Here is a 14,761-nt window from a genome sequence, read left to right as displayed (position 1 = left end):
TCATAATAGCCATCAAATTAATCTTCTCTCTCTTTCTTATGTTTCCAATGCATTAAATTAAATTTGAATTCCATCCAAAGTGAGAAATGGAATCCGTTGGAGGCAAGCAACCAAATTCAAAGAGTTGGGTTTTTCATCAATGTGCCCCAATCCCATTTTTTTCTTTCGGACCATGCATGCTCAACAAATTGGGCTTGTGACATTATTTAAATTTCTGTCCCAATAGTAACATTTGCTTTCCTGATGAAATTTGGAACTTGCACACAGCAAATGGAAAGCATGTAACACACTTGAGTTTAGAGCAATCAAAATCATTTGCGCCCAAGTAACATCAAATCAGCCATATTTATCAAAACCAAAGGCTGAATGTATTTTGGGCTTGCACCAGAAAATTGTTTTCGGCCCAATATTAAACCTGCACAACAAAATTATTTTAATTAACACATTAATCAAGATTAACTTAATAACTTTGCTGTTAATAATGTTTGATCATCATCAATTTAGTTTAGAGTTTTCCAAACTCATCATCCATCATCAGATATCCTCCGATCAGTAACATGATGTAGCATCTAGTGTATTGTCGGAGGGTCTTTGGGTCGTCCGTAGCGGACATCTGGCGGACACGATCCCGCAACCATACGAGCTTCAGCGTGAACGATTCCTTCCTCTGTGCTGCCTGCTGTGGAGCCATCGAAGGCCTGGCACCCAACAGCCGCTCCACCAATTGCCACATCTCCGTCTAGTACCACCTACCAAAGTCACGGAGGCACCCCAATAGGGTCCCCGTGGGCACGTAGCTCTAGGTGGTACGCAACGTCTTGCAGGATGATAGTAATCTCACCCCATGGGAGATGAAACGTGTGCGTCTCCAGATGCCATCGCTCCACGAATGTGTAGTCAAGGCATTGTCAAATGTGAAGTCTCTGAAAGGCACCGTGTCGCCAAATCCAACCTCCTTCAGATACGGGACGATGACGTTCAGTGGAGAAAGGGTATGACTCACTCGGTGAAAAAGTAGAAGGCGAGACCTCTAAAGAAAAAATATATGTTCATAATTATCAATAAATAATTTTAAAACTTTTATTGATTTTTTTAAGTTTAACTGTCGTTACAATGTCACTAATTTTTTAGATAGGTGCCTATATTTTTTTTTAAATTTTTATGCTGTTTTTATTTTGTTATTAGATTTTCTCAGAAAAAAATATTAAACCTAAATAGATATTTTTTCATAAATTACAGATTTTATAAATAACAACGTAATTACATATTTAGTTGCATATTTTTTAGAAAAATCTTATTTTGTAAGTTTCAATATATTTGATATAAAAAAATTCTAATTATAAAATTAAAAAGGGTAAAATAACTAAATTAGATGGCGTTCCAAACTAATAATTATGTAGTAACAACCTTAGACAAGTGAAATAAAAGAGAGTTCTAAATTTTTACCAGTAATCTATTGCATACTAACTACACAAACTATATTCTCCTTTGTCACTACTATCCTAACCATAGCTACATACACACATTTATCTATATAGGATTTTTTAAAATACAATAAATTAAAACTAACCGCAAAGTCCGCTGTCCTGACATAATACGAAGTCTCGTTCAGCCTGTTGATGTCTTCGTTGTTATCAGCTGCACGCGCCATCGTTGTAAATATCAATTATATGCTCAGAAATGGGTAAATAGGAAGAAAAAATAGTTGAAAAATTCAAACTAGCGCCCGATCAAATGCTGTAAACAAGTTATATATATAGCCGTCTCCAAGCCATATCTCGTTTACACCGTAAATAAGATGACTTTACATATATCTCATTTACAGTATAAATAAAATAAAACAAAATAACGAATTTCAATAATAATTTTTAAAATTATTTAATTCGATAATTAATACATTTAATTTATTTATTAAAATAAAAAATCAGATATTATGGGACAGGGTGAGAGCGTGAATTTGTAAGGTACACCCGGATTTAATTTTGAGGCGAAGTTATTAATGTTTACAGCAAGCGTGATAGATCTGCCTTTTTCTATCGTCATCTCTATTACAGAACTCTTCAAAAAGTTACTAGGTTTTATTTTTAAATAAAATAAACATATATTTTAAAATAAAAAATATTATATGCACACAAAAAATAGTCATATGTATTTGTATTATTTAACTAATTTTTAATATATATTTTATATTTATACAAGTGATTATAGATTTAATAGTTAATTTTTGTTTACATAATTTTAAAATATCCTAAACCAAACACAAAAAAATTTTAGAGTAATTATTCAAATTAGTCTCTAACGATTTTAAAAATGGATATTTTAGTCCTAAAAATAATTAATATACAGATCAATCTCTAAAAATTTTTTTGACAGACAAATCAATCTCCAATTTATTTTTCGGCAGAGTAACTTCCAAATCGGTCCTCAAGGATTTTAAAAGCGAACATTTTAGTCTCCAAGAAAAATTAATACACAGATCAATTTTCAACGATTTTTTTGTCAGATATAACAGTCTCCCGTCCATTTTACTTTTACTATATGTCAACCTTTATTATTATTAACTTAACTTTGTGTATGTGGATGATGGCACTAGCATATTAATACACTCTTTTCGTTAGAAACAAGTATTTAAGGTGAATAATGATGATTTGAAATCCAAATTAAAATATTTTCTTTTAATACAAACATGCATGTTTTTTAAAATAAGATATCTTTTGATTATATTAAATACAAAAATATCAAATAGTTTCAACTTTAATTTTTTTGTAAAATAATCTCTAATAATTTTATTATTATTATTATTATTATTGAGTATATATATATATACTTTTTATATTATAAATACATACAAAAGAATCTAATATATAAATTATTATTATTATTTTTGTCTAAAAAATACAAAAAATTATGATACAATATTAGTGTGCAATTAATAATAATAATAATAATTTTATTTTACTTTTTTTTTGGACGGAGAACTGATTTGTCTGTCGAAGTAAAACCTTAGAGATTCAATTGTGTATTAATTTTTTTAGTGACTAAAATGTCTACTTTTAAAATTCTTGAGGACTGATTTGGGTAATTACTTTGTCAGAAAATAAATTGGAGACTGATTTGTCTGTCAAAAATAAACTTTAAGGATTGATCTGTGTATTAATTTTTTTAGAGACTAAAATATATATTTTTAAGATTTTTGGAGACTAATTTAAATAATTACTCAAATTTTTATAACTAACAAATAAATTATAGAAAAACACAATAAAAATCAACAACACCGGAAACAAAAAAAAACAAAAGAAGAAACAGCAGGAGAAGAAAGAGGAATTGAGGGAAAATGAAAGAAAAAAGAAAGAATGAAGAAAAAATAAGGCTGACCTACTTTTTAGGGTTTTCGGTACTTAATTAGAAATTTAGTTGACTAATAATTTATTCACCTAACTGTTCAGTTGAAAATAATTGAAACATATACGTCCATAACATTTTTTTTCCCTCCTTGAAATATGAAAGAAAAAACAAATAGTTAGAAGGTAATTATGTGGGTAAATAAAAAATTATATAAAATATTTTGAGTAGGACAGGCTTGCATACTCCACTGTATCTCACTTAAAACATGAGACCTATGCATAAGATATATATAGAATTTTTCACTGTATTACCAAATAAAGTTTATGATCATTCAATTTCATTTTTTAGCTTCTTACTTAAAATAGAGAATGTCATTCATGCATGCATAAAATAAAAGCATTAACTTCCAGGCTGTTAGAAAAGCCCTATACATATCACAGAATCATCATTATCTTCGGTTGTAAAGAGTAAAGCTTCGCAATATAATATATTGCTCTTTCATGACATGATGTCTCTGCGGTTGTGTTCAAAATTTCCTTCTTTGTTTCGTGTAATAATTTCAAGTGAAATGAGATTTCAATGATTATCAATTTCATTGCAATTGTTTTAAGCTCTCTTTTTTTGTCTCGTGCATAAATATTCTAAGTACTAAGTCCTTAACATAGTACTTACGTTAGTTACGTACTTCTACTTAGATTCATTTTGATTGGCCACGGAATTTTCGTAGATCAGAAGCGCCAGCATATACTTTTGGTAATTAAAAAGAGGAAATTACTGCAGAATCTAATCTCCTGGATGTAATGACGTCCTCTGCACGTAATCAGATTCCATAAAATTTAATGTATATAAATAGAAAACTAGCAAAAACATTGTCGATTAAATTAATTCAATTGAAAAGATACAAGTAAGTTTGATTCGAGAAGTTTTAATTTTAACCTTTACATATAATGAAGTATTGTTTACAAATTGGATGGCTTACAAATTCTCTACTTAGCACAAGGATACGATAGAGTTTAATAACAATAATGAAGTTGAAAAACACAATTGCTAGGGTTCTAATTAATAGGTTTTATAATTGATTGATGGCATCTTAGGGTTTCAACAACTTAATTAGGTACTAGTACATTTTTTAGTGTGTAAAAACTATAAAGTATATTTTTTTAGGATATAATTATCTTGTCTTAAATGCACATGTTAAAATTATAAATTAATTTTTTTTAAAAAATCCAAAAAATATAAGTTATTTATTTTGTATTTATTAAAATAAAATATTTTACTAACTAATACAGACAGAAAAATAAAGATGAACATAATGACATGAAGTGAAATTAAATAAGAAAGATATATTAAAAGTGAAATAAAAAATAAAAGGAATAGATTGAAATTGGATACAAAGAGAATTATTCTACCTTTTATCCAATTTTATCTAATTTCTTGATCTAACAAAAAATGAACTTCTCAACTTAATTTGTTCACACTATAATTTGATAATTGAATCGAAAAGACTCCCCAACCTTCTATTAAATTTTTCTTACAACAAGAAAGAGACTCACTCAACTTCACTTGTCCATGCCATGATTTCATCACGAAACCAAAAAGTGTTTTGACACCTCTAATCACTTAATACTATGACTACAATAGTTTATGAGATATTTCTAATCTCTTATTAGGTTAAAACAAAAAAAATCCTAAACCCACAAACACAAAGCATAATCTAGTAACTAAATAAATAAAATTAAAATACATAAAATTAAATTAAACATTCTAAAAATATAAACAAATAATTTTTAAATAATATTTAAACTCTTTATATCATGAACATTTGAAATACGTATCAGTATCACTAACAGTAACCTTATCTGATGTTCTTAAAACACAATTGTTTTTATTAGCAAAGGGGCTTATGTGTTGCCCAAAACCAAACATATTAAGCTGCAACAACTCTGAAATATTAATACTCCTAAAATTTCTTTTTTCATCCTTTTGGGCCTTGAAGAGAAATGATTGAAATCTTTCACAACCGAAACATTGGGCTACAAAATTAGCCCATATCCGACTGCAATGGCCTATTAATCTTTCAAAATATAATTACTCCATTTGCATGCTTCCTTTCGTTGAGTAGCTAAACGGGTCCCTGGCCCTTCAAAATGACAATCTCATAGCAAAAACAAAATTTGAGTAAATGGCCTTTATGATTCATGAATCATGATCATTTGTCCCAAGGATAAAGTATTTCTATATAATTTAAAAAATTTTAATTGGTCTCTAATTATTAAAGTAATTTGTTTAAGAGGTCCTTATAAAAAAACAGTGACCTGTTAATATGTTAGGAGTGCTTAAACCAGTAATTTAAATAATTAGTGATTAATTAAAAATTTTATTTTAAATTATAAAAAAATACTTTATTTTTCAAATAAATAGTCAGAAACCAAAAAAAAATATTTACTCATTTAAATTATGCATATCCGTTACAATGTCGCATTACCTTGTTTCCTCATCCAAATATATTAGCTTATTGCTTGGAAAATATGTATTTGGAAACAAAAATTAAAACAACTATCAGTACAACTTTAAAAACTGAGGGGACAATGACAAAACATAAAATATGCATGATGCAATACAGAAAGGGACATGAATTTGTTTTTGCTTTAAAGAAGATTTTGATCCCGTACTTGGATGATGTATATTAAAAACTTTACTCCAATTATAAAATGATCTCATCTAAAACGATATCTAATCAACCATATGAATATTCGTTCACAATTCATGACAAACAAAAACACTTTATTATTCTCAAGTCCCATGCAATATGCATCTCACTGGATAAGACTATGTGACGACATATTCTTATGGCAATGAAAATGATGCGTGACACCTTCAAATTACTTTTACAATACAATCATATTCTAATTGGTTTCACCAAAACATTTGTCAGAATATAGGTCAACCATATAGGGTATCAGATTCTATTCCTAAAATGAACAGTGGCAAATGGCAACAGATGCATAGATGAACACACAAGGCAAGAAGATATGGACAACAAATCCGGGACTAACACTTGCCATTAAAAATTTCATCCAAGAATATTACTTTAGTTCCAACTATGATAGCAATTTCAATTATACAATATCCAGTTCATGAGAATTGAGAAAAATGGCAAAGTTAAAATTGGCATCTCTCTCTCTCTCTTAATATTTCTTACAGTTACTGTTACATGTAGTAACTTTTTTATATGTAAAAAAGTGATAGTGATGAAAATTGAACCTAGTTATGCCATCTCTTACCATTTCTTACAATAGATGTTTCAAATACTCTGTCTAATTTTAAATATCATGTTTTAGATGATGTATCTAAACACAACTTTTTACCTAAATCTAAATACACCCTAAACATGATACTTAAAATATATGGATAACTGGATCAAACCGTGTTTCCATGATGATTTTCATTATCAGAGGCCTCTTCTTGATAATAAGGGGACAATTTTCCACTTGTTGTTCTTGGAATTGCAGATATTTCATGCAGCATTGTCACCACCTTGCGCATTGAAGGCCGGTTTATGGGAAGAGGGTTTGTGCAAAGAAGCCCTATGTTTAGTACCTTAATGATTTCTCCCTTGTACTTAACATCCATAGTTGGATCAATCACTTGATCCTCTCCACTCTGCTCCAATGTGGAAGAAACCCATTTCACCAAATCTTTGTCACCATATGCTGGATCAAGTGGAGCTCTCCCACTTACCAATTCTAAAATTACCACTCCAAAACTATAGATGTCACTCTTCTCATTCACTCTTAGAGTGTAAGCATATTCTGCATCACATACATTAAAATGCAATTTAATAAAATCAAAGATAGGTGTATACATAGTTAGTAAGTGATTAACCTTCCATATATAAATTTATTGTTATACCAAAGTAAAATCAAAGGTAAACAAAAGTGAATTTGATGTTAATTTTTTACCTGGTGCTATGTAACCATAAGATCCGGCAATTGCAGACATAGATTCTGCACCTTGGGTAACCCTGCTAAAAGTTCTGGCCACACCAAAATCGGCAACTTTTGCTCCAAAGTCTTCATCAAGCAATATATTGTGGGATTTGACATCCCTATGAACAATAGGAGGAACACAATAGTGATGCAAATAAGAAAGCCCCTCAGCAGCATCAATGGCAATTCTGTACCTAATTGGCCAATCCAACAAGCTTCTCTTGCTACTGTGAAGCAAATCAGCAAGGCTTCCATTAGGCATGTACTCATAAACTAAGAGCTTGCTATCACCACTGTTACAACAACACCATAGCCTCACAATATTCTTGTGCCTGATTTTTCCCAATGTTTCCACCTCAGCTTCAAAAAAACCATCTTTTTCAGAAACAGTAGTCCTGTTTTTTGGTCCCCATAATTTCTTCACTGCCACAGCTTCACCATTGCTCAGGACAACCTTGTAAACTTTCCCGGATGCTCCGCTACCAATGACATTGTCTTCACTCAGCAACTTCACAACCTCATACTCACTGAATCCAAGTTTGTGAAAAGATCTCCATTTTAACATGTTAGGCATCACTTTCTTCTTCATCTTCTTAATGCTCCTAAATTTGAACCAAAACCATGTTACCCCAACAACAAACACAATTCCAGCAAGCACAAATATGAACCTGAAAACCCAATCATACTTTATCTTGTTCTTCTTCTTCTCACCTAAATTTTGACAGAGCCCAGAGACTGAAGAAGAACTACACAGCCCTGGATTTCCAAGAAAACTCTTCTTGTAATTCTCATTGTCGAATTCTTTAGGGATCTCCCCTGAAAGCTGATTATTCGACAAATTCAGCAAATTAAGATTCAAATTCTGCAGCTCAATTGGGATCCTACCGGAGAAAAGATTCCCGGAAAGATCAAGATAATTAAGCACCGGCAAGGTTCCTAATTCACTTGGAATGTTACCATCAAGCTTATTATTGGACAAATCAAGATCATTAAGCTTTTCCAAAGCACTAATCCCCAAAGGTATCTCACCCGAAAGCTCATTATCACTAATCACAAGCTTCCCCAACTGACTCAATTTCACAACACTCGACGGAATCCGACCAGATAGCCTATTATGGCTGGCGACAAACTGAACAAGGTTGTTCAAATTCCCAATTTCCTGCGGAACAGACCCTGAGAACATGTTGAAGGAAAGCGACAAACTTGACATGTTGCTTGCGCCAGAAATAGAAGTAGAAATCGACCCAGTAAGGGAATTCTCATCAAGCTCCAGAAGAAAAAGGTGTGGCAGTCCCCACATAGCCTCGGGAACAGTTCCCGAAATGTTATTGTTCCTCATTCGAACCCTCATCAAGCTCCTGCAATCCCCCAGACTCTCGGGGATTCTGCCGGAGAACGAGTTGTAAATTAGCATGATCTCCTGCAACGCTCCCCGGCGGCACAATCCCGCCGGAATCTCGCCGGAGAAGCTGTTGTACGAAAGGTCGAGTGTCTGCAGGGGGGAGTTGCTCCCGAGTTGACTCGGCAACGACCCATTGAGCGAGTTGTTGAACAGTTTAAGCTCGTACAAGCTCTCGGCCTCGACGATACTCTCCGGCAGAGAGCCTTCGAGGTTGTTATCGAACAAGTTGAGAGAACCGAGTTTCTTCAACCGAGTCAACTCGGAGGGAATCGTCCCTGTCAAGTCGTTCCCGGAGGCGTCGAAGCCTTCCAAATGGGTGAGGTTGTTCCACACAGTGCCACGTGGCAATGAACCAGAGAGCGAGTTTCCATAGAGCTCGAGAAACACGATGCTGGTGAGGCCGGAGATGAGAGACTCCGGTATGGCACCCTGGAGGCTGTTATAGGTTAGATCAAGTATTCGAAGGTTGGATAGCTTCCCCAATGAAGCGGGAATTGGACCGAGGAGGTTGCAGCCGGAAAGAGACAAGTCCTGGAGGTTGGTCATGTTGCCGAACTCACTCGGTAACGGAGCAGGAAGAAAAGGGTTGTAGGACAAGTTGAGGGAGGTTAAGGTGGTGAGGTTGGTGAGAAACGAAGGGATGGTTCCGTTGAGGAGGTTTCCGACGAGGTTGAGGGATCGGAGGTTGGGGAAGAGAGAGAAGGAAGGGGGAATAGAAGCGGAAAAGTTGTTGAAGGAGAGGTCGAGGTGGAGAAGGGAGGGGAGAGAGGAGAGAAAAGAAGGGAGGGGTCCGGTGAAGAGGTTTCCAGAGAGGTTAAGGTGGGTGAGGGAGGTGCAGAGGGAGAGAGTAGAGGGGAGGGGGGAGATGAGGAAGTTGTCATCGAGAGAGAGAGTAGAGAGGGAGGGGAGGCGGCAGAGGGATGAGGGAATAGGGCCGGAGAGGGAGAGAGAGGAGAGGGAGAGGGAGATGACGTGGGAGGTGTTGGGGTTGCATGTGACGCAGGTCCAGTTGCATGGGGTGGGGTCGCGGGGGTTCCAGTCGGCGAGGGAGGAGGAGGATGATGGAAGTAGTTGCTTCTTGACTTCTAGAAGGAGCAGGCCTTCTTGGTTGAGTGAGAGAGTGGGAGTAACAAAGAAGAAGAAGAAGAAGAAGAATAAGAGAGGCATGGCGGTTATAGTTTACAGAGAGAGAAAGAGAGGGAAACGAGAGATTTAATTACGAGTAGTGCTCTCATCACCCACCTGAGGGACATACCACCATCATGCTACTATAATTATCACTACGCTACTACATTTTTGTACTAACATAGTAACATCTCTCTAGTCTTTTTTTTTTCAAACTATTTTTATACAAACATACGGAAAGAGCATACTATGCTTATTATAACTTCAAAATTGAAAACGAGATGGATTGAGATTGATGTTGCTGCAGGTTCATACGAGTCTATCTATATGATATGTTCAAATAAAGTTTTTCCGCAAAATTTTCTTTTTCCATTTCCAATTATACCCCTTATTTTGTCTTTATGTTTTGGTACCAAAAAATCAATGATGTTGCTATCTGACTGAACACATTTTCAACCGCATGCATGCATGCAATCAAAAATAGTAGTAAACACAGAAATTACTGGAGGGAAAAGAAGATTGAGGCCATAGATATATGGATACGATGCAGAGTGTGAGTCTAGTCTAATCTGTTGGGTCAACCCACAATGGAAAACAATAAAAAGAGTAGTTGTTAATAATAATGGAGAGTGGTTCGAACTTCTTCGGAAAGGCATGTGAAGTTGAAAACGTTGAACCAATGCAGACAGCTTTGAAAATATTGTTAGACTAGCTTTTGAAAATCTCCTCTCACTAATTAAACCAGAAAATCACTATTCAATTATGGTAACAACTTTTTTGACTCTTCAGTCTTCATAGAGGCCTACCATTAATAGCACTACCTATCTCCTAATTTATCAACTTAACCATTAATTAAAGCATAAGCAACTAATCAAGATAGATTTCTTCAATTTTAACTGAGTCACTATTGCTCTTCTAAATATTTATACCACTCTTTTCATTTTTAAATAGCTATGTATACAATATTATTGCTTGAATTAAAGTTTGATAGGAATTATTAAAACTCGTATAAAGATGAGTTACTTATATATATAGTATTATAAAATTACTAAAAAGAATTAGTTTTAGTGGTAAATTTTAATCATAATAATTTTATAATCATTAATTTTTTTTTGTTAATTTACTGTTTTGTAACAATTATATATTTGTTATTACTGTTAAAGACAAAAAAAATTACTACTAAAATTAATTTGGTGTAGTTAACGTTCTTGAAGCGATAAAGGTGATTATGCCAAACCCTGTCGTAGTAGGTATTCAATTTTGAGACGTCTTCATGTCATATGATTAAACAGTTGAGTTGGTGCACTGCTAAATCAATAAACATCTTATCAAAAAATTCGAAGCTATATGTGTTAGTGATGCTGTCTAGTGTCTATGCATAGGACTAGTAATTTTCAGATCTATATAACCTTTGTGTTTCTTAACGTTTAAATATATGTAAACTTTATATTTAAAAGAATAGTTAAGATATTTAGCGAGTCTCTTTTTAGAATAAATTGCAAAATGAATATAAATAGTAATGTACCTAAATTATATCCGTTTCACACACAAAATAAAGATGCTCATGATGATGAATATGTTTATGCTTTACGACAAATTCTTCCAGAGTGGGGAGTGTTGAAATTTTGCAAATACTGGCGATGCACTAAATGGAGGCACATAATTAATGAATATATGAGTATTAAATTGAATGATGGGATTGACAAAATTACTCTTAGTTTCAAATGATTGTTATTGATGTATGATTAGGCATCACAAACAAATTTCCAAGTTCCAACTCTTTCTTTTTGACTCGACTTTGGTGCCCAGAAAGGCCACTATGATATTGATTATTGAAAAGTACAGCTTAGAATTTTGCATACGATTATGCCTTTTCAGATTGACGCTAGCTTCTTGGCATGTAACATGTTGCAAATCACAAATTAAATGTAGCAAACATACATCACTGTAGAATCATAGAATTAAACTAAGAGAACGACAGGTTCAATGCACATTCACATATACATTATATATATTAATTATTGATTAGGCCTTGTTTTTATTAGGTATAAATCACTTTAAGTATTTTCAACACTCAACATAAGTGCAACTTAAATTCAGTAAAAACATGAAGCTTATGCCTATTCTTTCCACGGAATCAAAAATTAAAATGAACAAATGTCTCTCAAGCAGGGATCAAGATAGAAACTTGTCATAATCATTTTTTTATGCACTTAGTAGATAATTTTGATACGCCAAAAATCAAGATGTAAATAACATAATGCATTTTATAATTTTTTAAATATGAATGTCATGAGAATGTAAATTCTTTTTTTGTACATAACAAAATAATAACATGTATTTTCTGTCATGATCCTGTTCAATATCTTTTCTATTATAGGGCTGTTTAATTAAGTTTCAAAACAATTATATTTATTTATGAAATTGCATACGGAACTGAACCATCAGTATTTAACTGATGATGTGTATATGCTACCAAACGCTACATACTCAGCACATGACTATAACAACTAAAAGTTAATGTCCAAGAAAAAATAGTGTTTTTTTTTTTGTTTTTTAACGTATCTTTTAATCTGACAAATCAAGGGTTAATTCGTCGCAGTATTGGGCTCCATTAAAAGTTTGTTGTTGGCCAATGGATTGTTGTATGTACTAAACGAAATTTAAACCCCTAACATTTATTTAAATGGACTAGTAAGATAACTACTAGAATAACACAATTTGGTTTAAAGATATATAGGGTTTACCTAATTAAAATGAAGCAATCAATTTTTTTACTTTTTTGCTTCTTATGATATAGTGTCAACACCATAAATAACACTTTTAGACAAGGTTTCTTCGTTTCTAACTTTCTATAGATATAAGTTGTTAACTTGTTATTGTTATAAAATAGGTAAATTCTAGCCTACCCTTTCTATAATAACATGTAATTTACCCTCTGTGACATGTCATCTTTTAATTGGTTGCTATGTTAACTATGGTTAAATTCTTGGTAATTAAATTATAGCCCAAAGTGGGTGATTATGTAATTAAATACCTCCAAATTTAATTTCAATGCCATCCAGAAATCCCATATCATCATCAACATCACCATCATCATCATCATCATCATTATTTTCATTTTCTTTTTCGTCTTCCCCTTCTACACTATCATCATAAAAAGCCATCATAATCGATTTTACGTTCTTAAATTTTAAGATTTTCTGAATTTCGCAAACGTAAACTTAGTCTCACCTGGGTTAGGTTCACAAAAGAAAAGCAGTTTTTATAACTAAACACAAAACACAGAACACGACCTTACTTGAACAGGATCTGTTCTATAGGCTCGTACATCTGTATCCTTGAGTTCTAAGAAGACTTTGGTTGAACTATGACCGTGAGGTCAGAGCGTGATTAATTGTTCCAAAGCGCATGCCATCTGAACAGTAGAGGATCGTTCGCACTACAATCTGTATCCTTGAGTTCTAAGAAGACTTTGGTTGAACTATGACCGTGAGAGCGTGATTAATTGTTCCAAAGCGCATGCCATCTGAACAGTAGAGGATCGTTGCGCTACAACCTTGTGGTCGAGATGGTCTCACGGTGTTCTGACAGACTCAAATATTTTTTTCCTGGCCATTTAATTAGTTATTTTCTCTAAATACTTAGTGTGTGTTTGGATCATAGTTGTCAGAACCGGACCGGATCGGTCGGTTCGACCGAAAAACCGGTAAACCGGACCATATACCGGTTCGGTCCGATATTTAGACCGTGTAAGGTTGAGAATCGGTACGGACCGGTCAAACCCGGTGTGAACCGGTAAAAACCGGTCAAATTCTGTGAAAACCGAACCGGTTTGAGTCACTTGGTCAACGTTGAAGGTGAATCTACAATGGACTAGCGATATGCAACTCCACGATGCTCTACACCCTCCAGCCACGATGCTCTACACCCTCCAGCGCTGCCAAGTGTCGCTTGTGATGATTTTTGGATCCAGCATAAAGCCAACAAGCTTCTTCCACCACCAGGCTAGAGTATTTCTTTTTAAATATTAGACAAATTATAATACATATAGCATTCTTTCTTTTTACTTCTATTCAATTTATTTTAATTTCAAAGTCACTCATTTTTAAATCAATTACATTTTATTTAACTATAAATTTTATTAAATATATACAAATTAAAAATATAAACAAAAAATTTAATTAACCACAATTTATTTTTTTAATATATTATTTTATTTTTTATCTTCATGAGGTTGATAGTTGAAAATCGTTAGATGATATTTAGTTAAACTAGTCAAATCATCTAACGGTTCTTAAATATCAACTTCACAAAAAAATAATTGTATGTGACTTTTCACCAATAATAATATAACAATAAAATAAATATAAACTAATTAATAAAGTATTAAAATTTAAAAATGATAATTATTTTTATAAAGAAAAAATAAAAATACTAATAATAAAAAAATAATTAAATTTTATATAATTATTTAATTATACCAAGTTAACCGGTTCGACCAGTGACCCAGTGACCCAGTAACTTCACCGGTTCGATCACCGGTTCGGTTCTGACAACTATGGTTTGGATTACAGTTTGCAAACCGGAGTTTGAATAAAATTAATTTTGCAAACTTGATTTTGATGAAAAGTAAGTTTGTATCAAGTGATTTATGTTTGGCAATATTTATATCAAAATGAATTATAGTAAAATAAATGTTGTTTGGATTACACTATTCAAAATCACTTTTAGATACAAAATTACTAAAATAGACATCAACTTAAATAATTTTTGTATATTATTTTAATTTATATATTTGAATAGATGTTATTAATTAATTCTATAATAAAATTAATATTTATACACTAAGATAAAAATAATATATAAAAATTGGCAAAATATACTTTTAATTAAAACT

At 32.7% G+C, this 14,761-nt stretch overlaps 1 protein-coding gene and 1 pseudogene across 1 annotated transcript; one reads left to right on the top strand and one right to left on the bottom strand.

Moving 5' to 3' along the window:
• Window positions 1-6,409: 6,409 nt before the first annotated feature.
• On the bottom strand, window positions 6,410-10,108 carry LOC130944570 (receptor-like protein kinase HSL1). Its single transcript, XM_057872936.1, has 2 exons — window positions 7,308-10,108; window positions 6,410-7,157 (listed from the first exon to the last, which is right to left on the bottom strand). The coding sequence occupies exons 1-2, from the start codon at window positions 9,901-9,903 to the stop codon at window positions 6,766-6,768; spliced, it is 2,988 nt and encodes a 995-aa protein (XP_057728919.1). The 5' UTR covers window positions 9,904-10,108; the 3' UTR covers window positions 6,410-6,765.
• Window positions 10,109-13,152: 3,044 nt separating this feature from the next.
• LOC130947166 (small nucleolar RNA U3) lies at window positions 13,153-13,352 on the top strand (annotated as a pseudogene).
• Window positions 13,353-14,761: the final 1,409 nt, after the last annotated feature.

This window comes from Arachis stenosperma, chromosome 8 (genome assembly GCF_014773155.1).
Source record: "Arachis stenosperma cultivar V10309 chromosome 8, arast.V10309.gnm1.PFL2, whole genome shotgun sequence".
NCBI classification, from domain to species: Eukaryota; Viridiplantae; Streptophyta; class Magnoliopsida; order Fabales; family Fabaceae; genus Arachis; species Arachis stenosperma.
Note: the sequence above shows the minus strand (reverse complement) of the source record. Positions and strands in the feature narration are given on the sequence as shown.

Excerpts from the sequence above, each read along its gene's own strand:
- LOC130944570 (XM_057872936.1), bottom strand. The coding sequence starts at position 9,903 with ATGCCTCTCTTATTCTTCTTCTTCTTCTTCTTCTTTGTTACTCCCACT. Across the intron at positions 7,158-7,307 it reads TTATGGTTACATAGCACCAG|AATATGCTTACACTCTAAGA; the intron begins GTAAAAAATTAA and ends TATGTGATGCAG.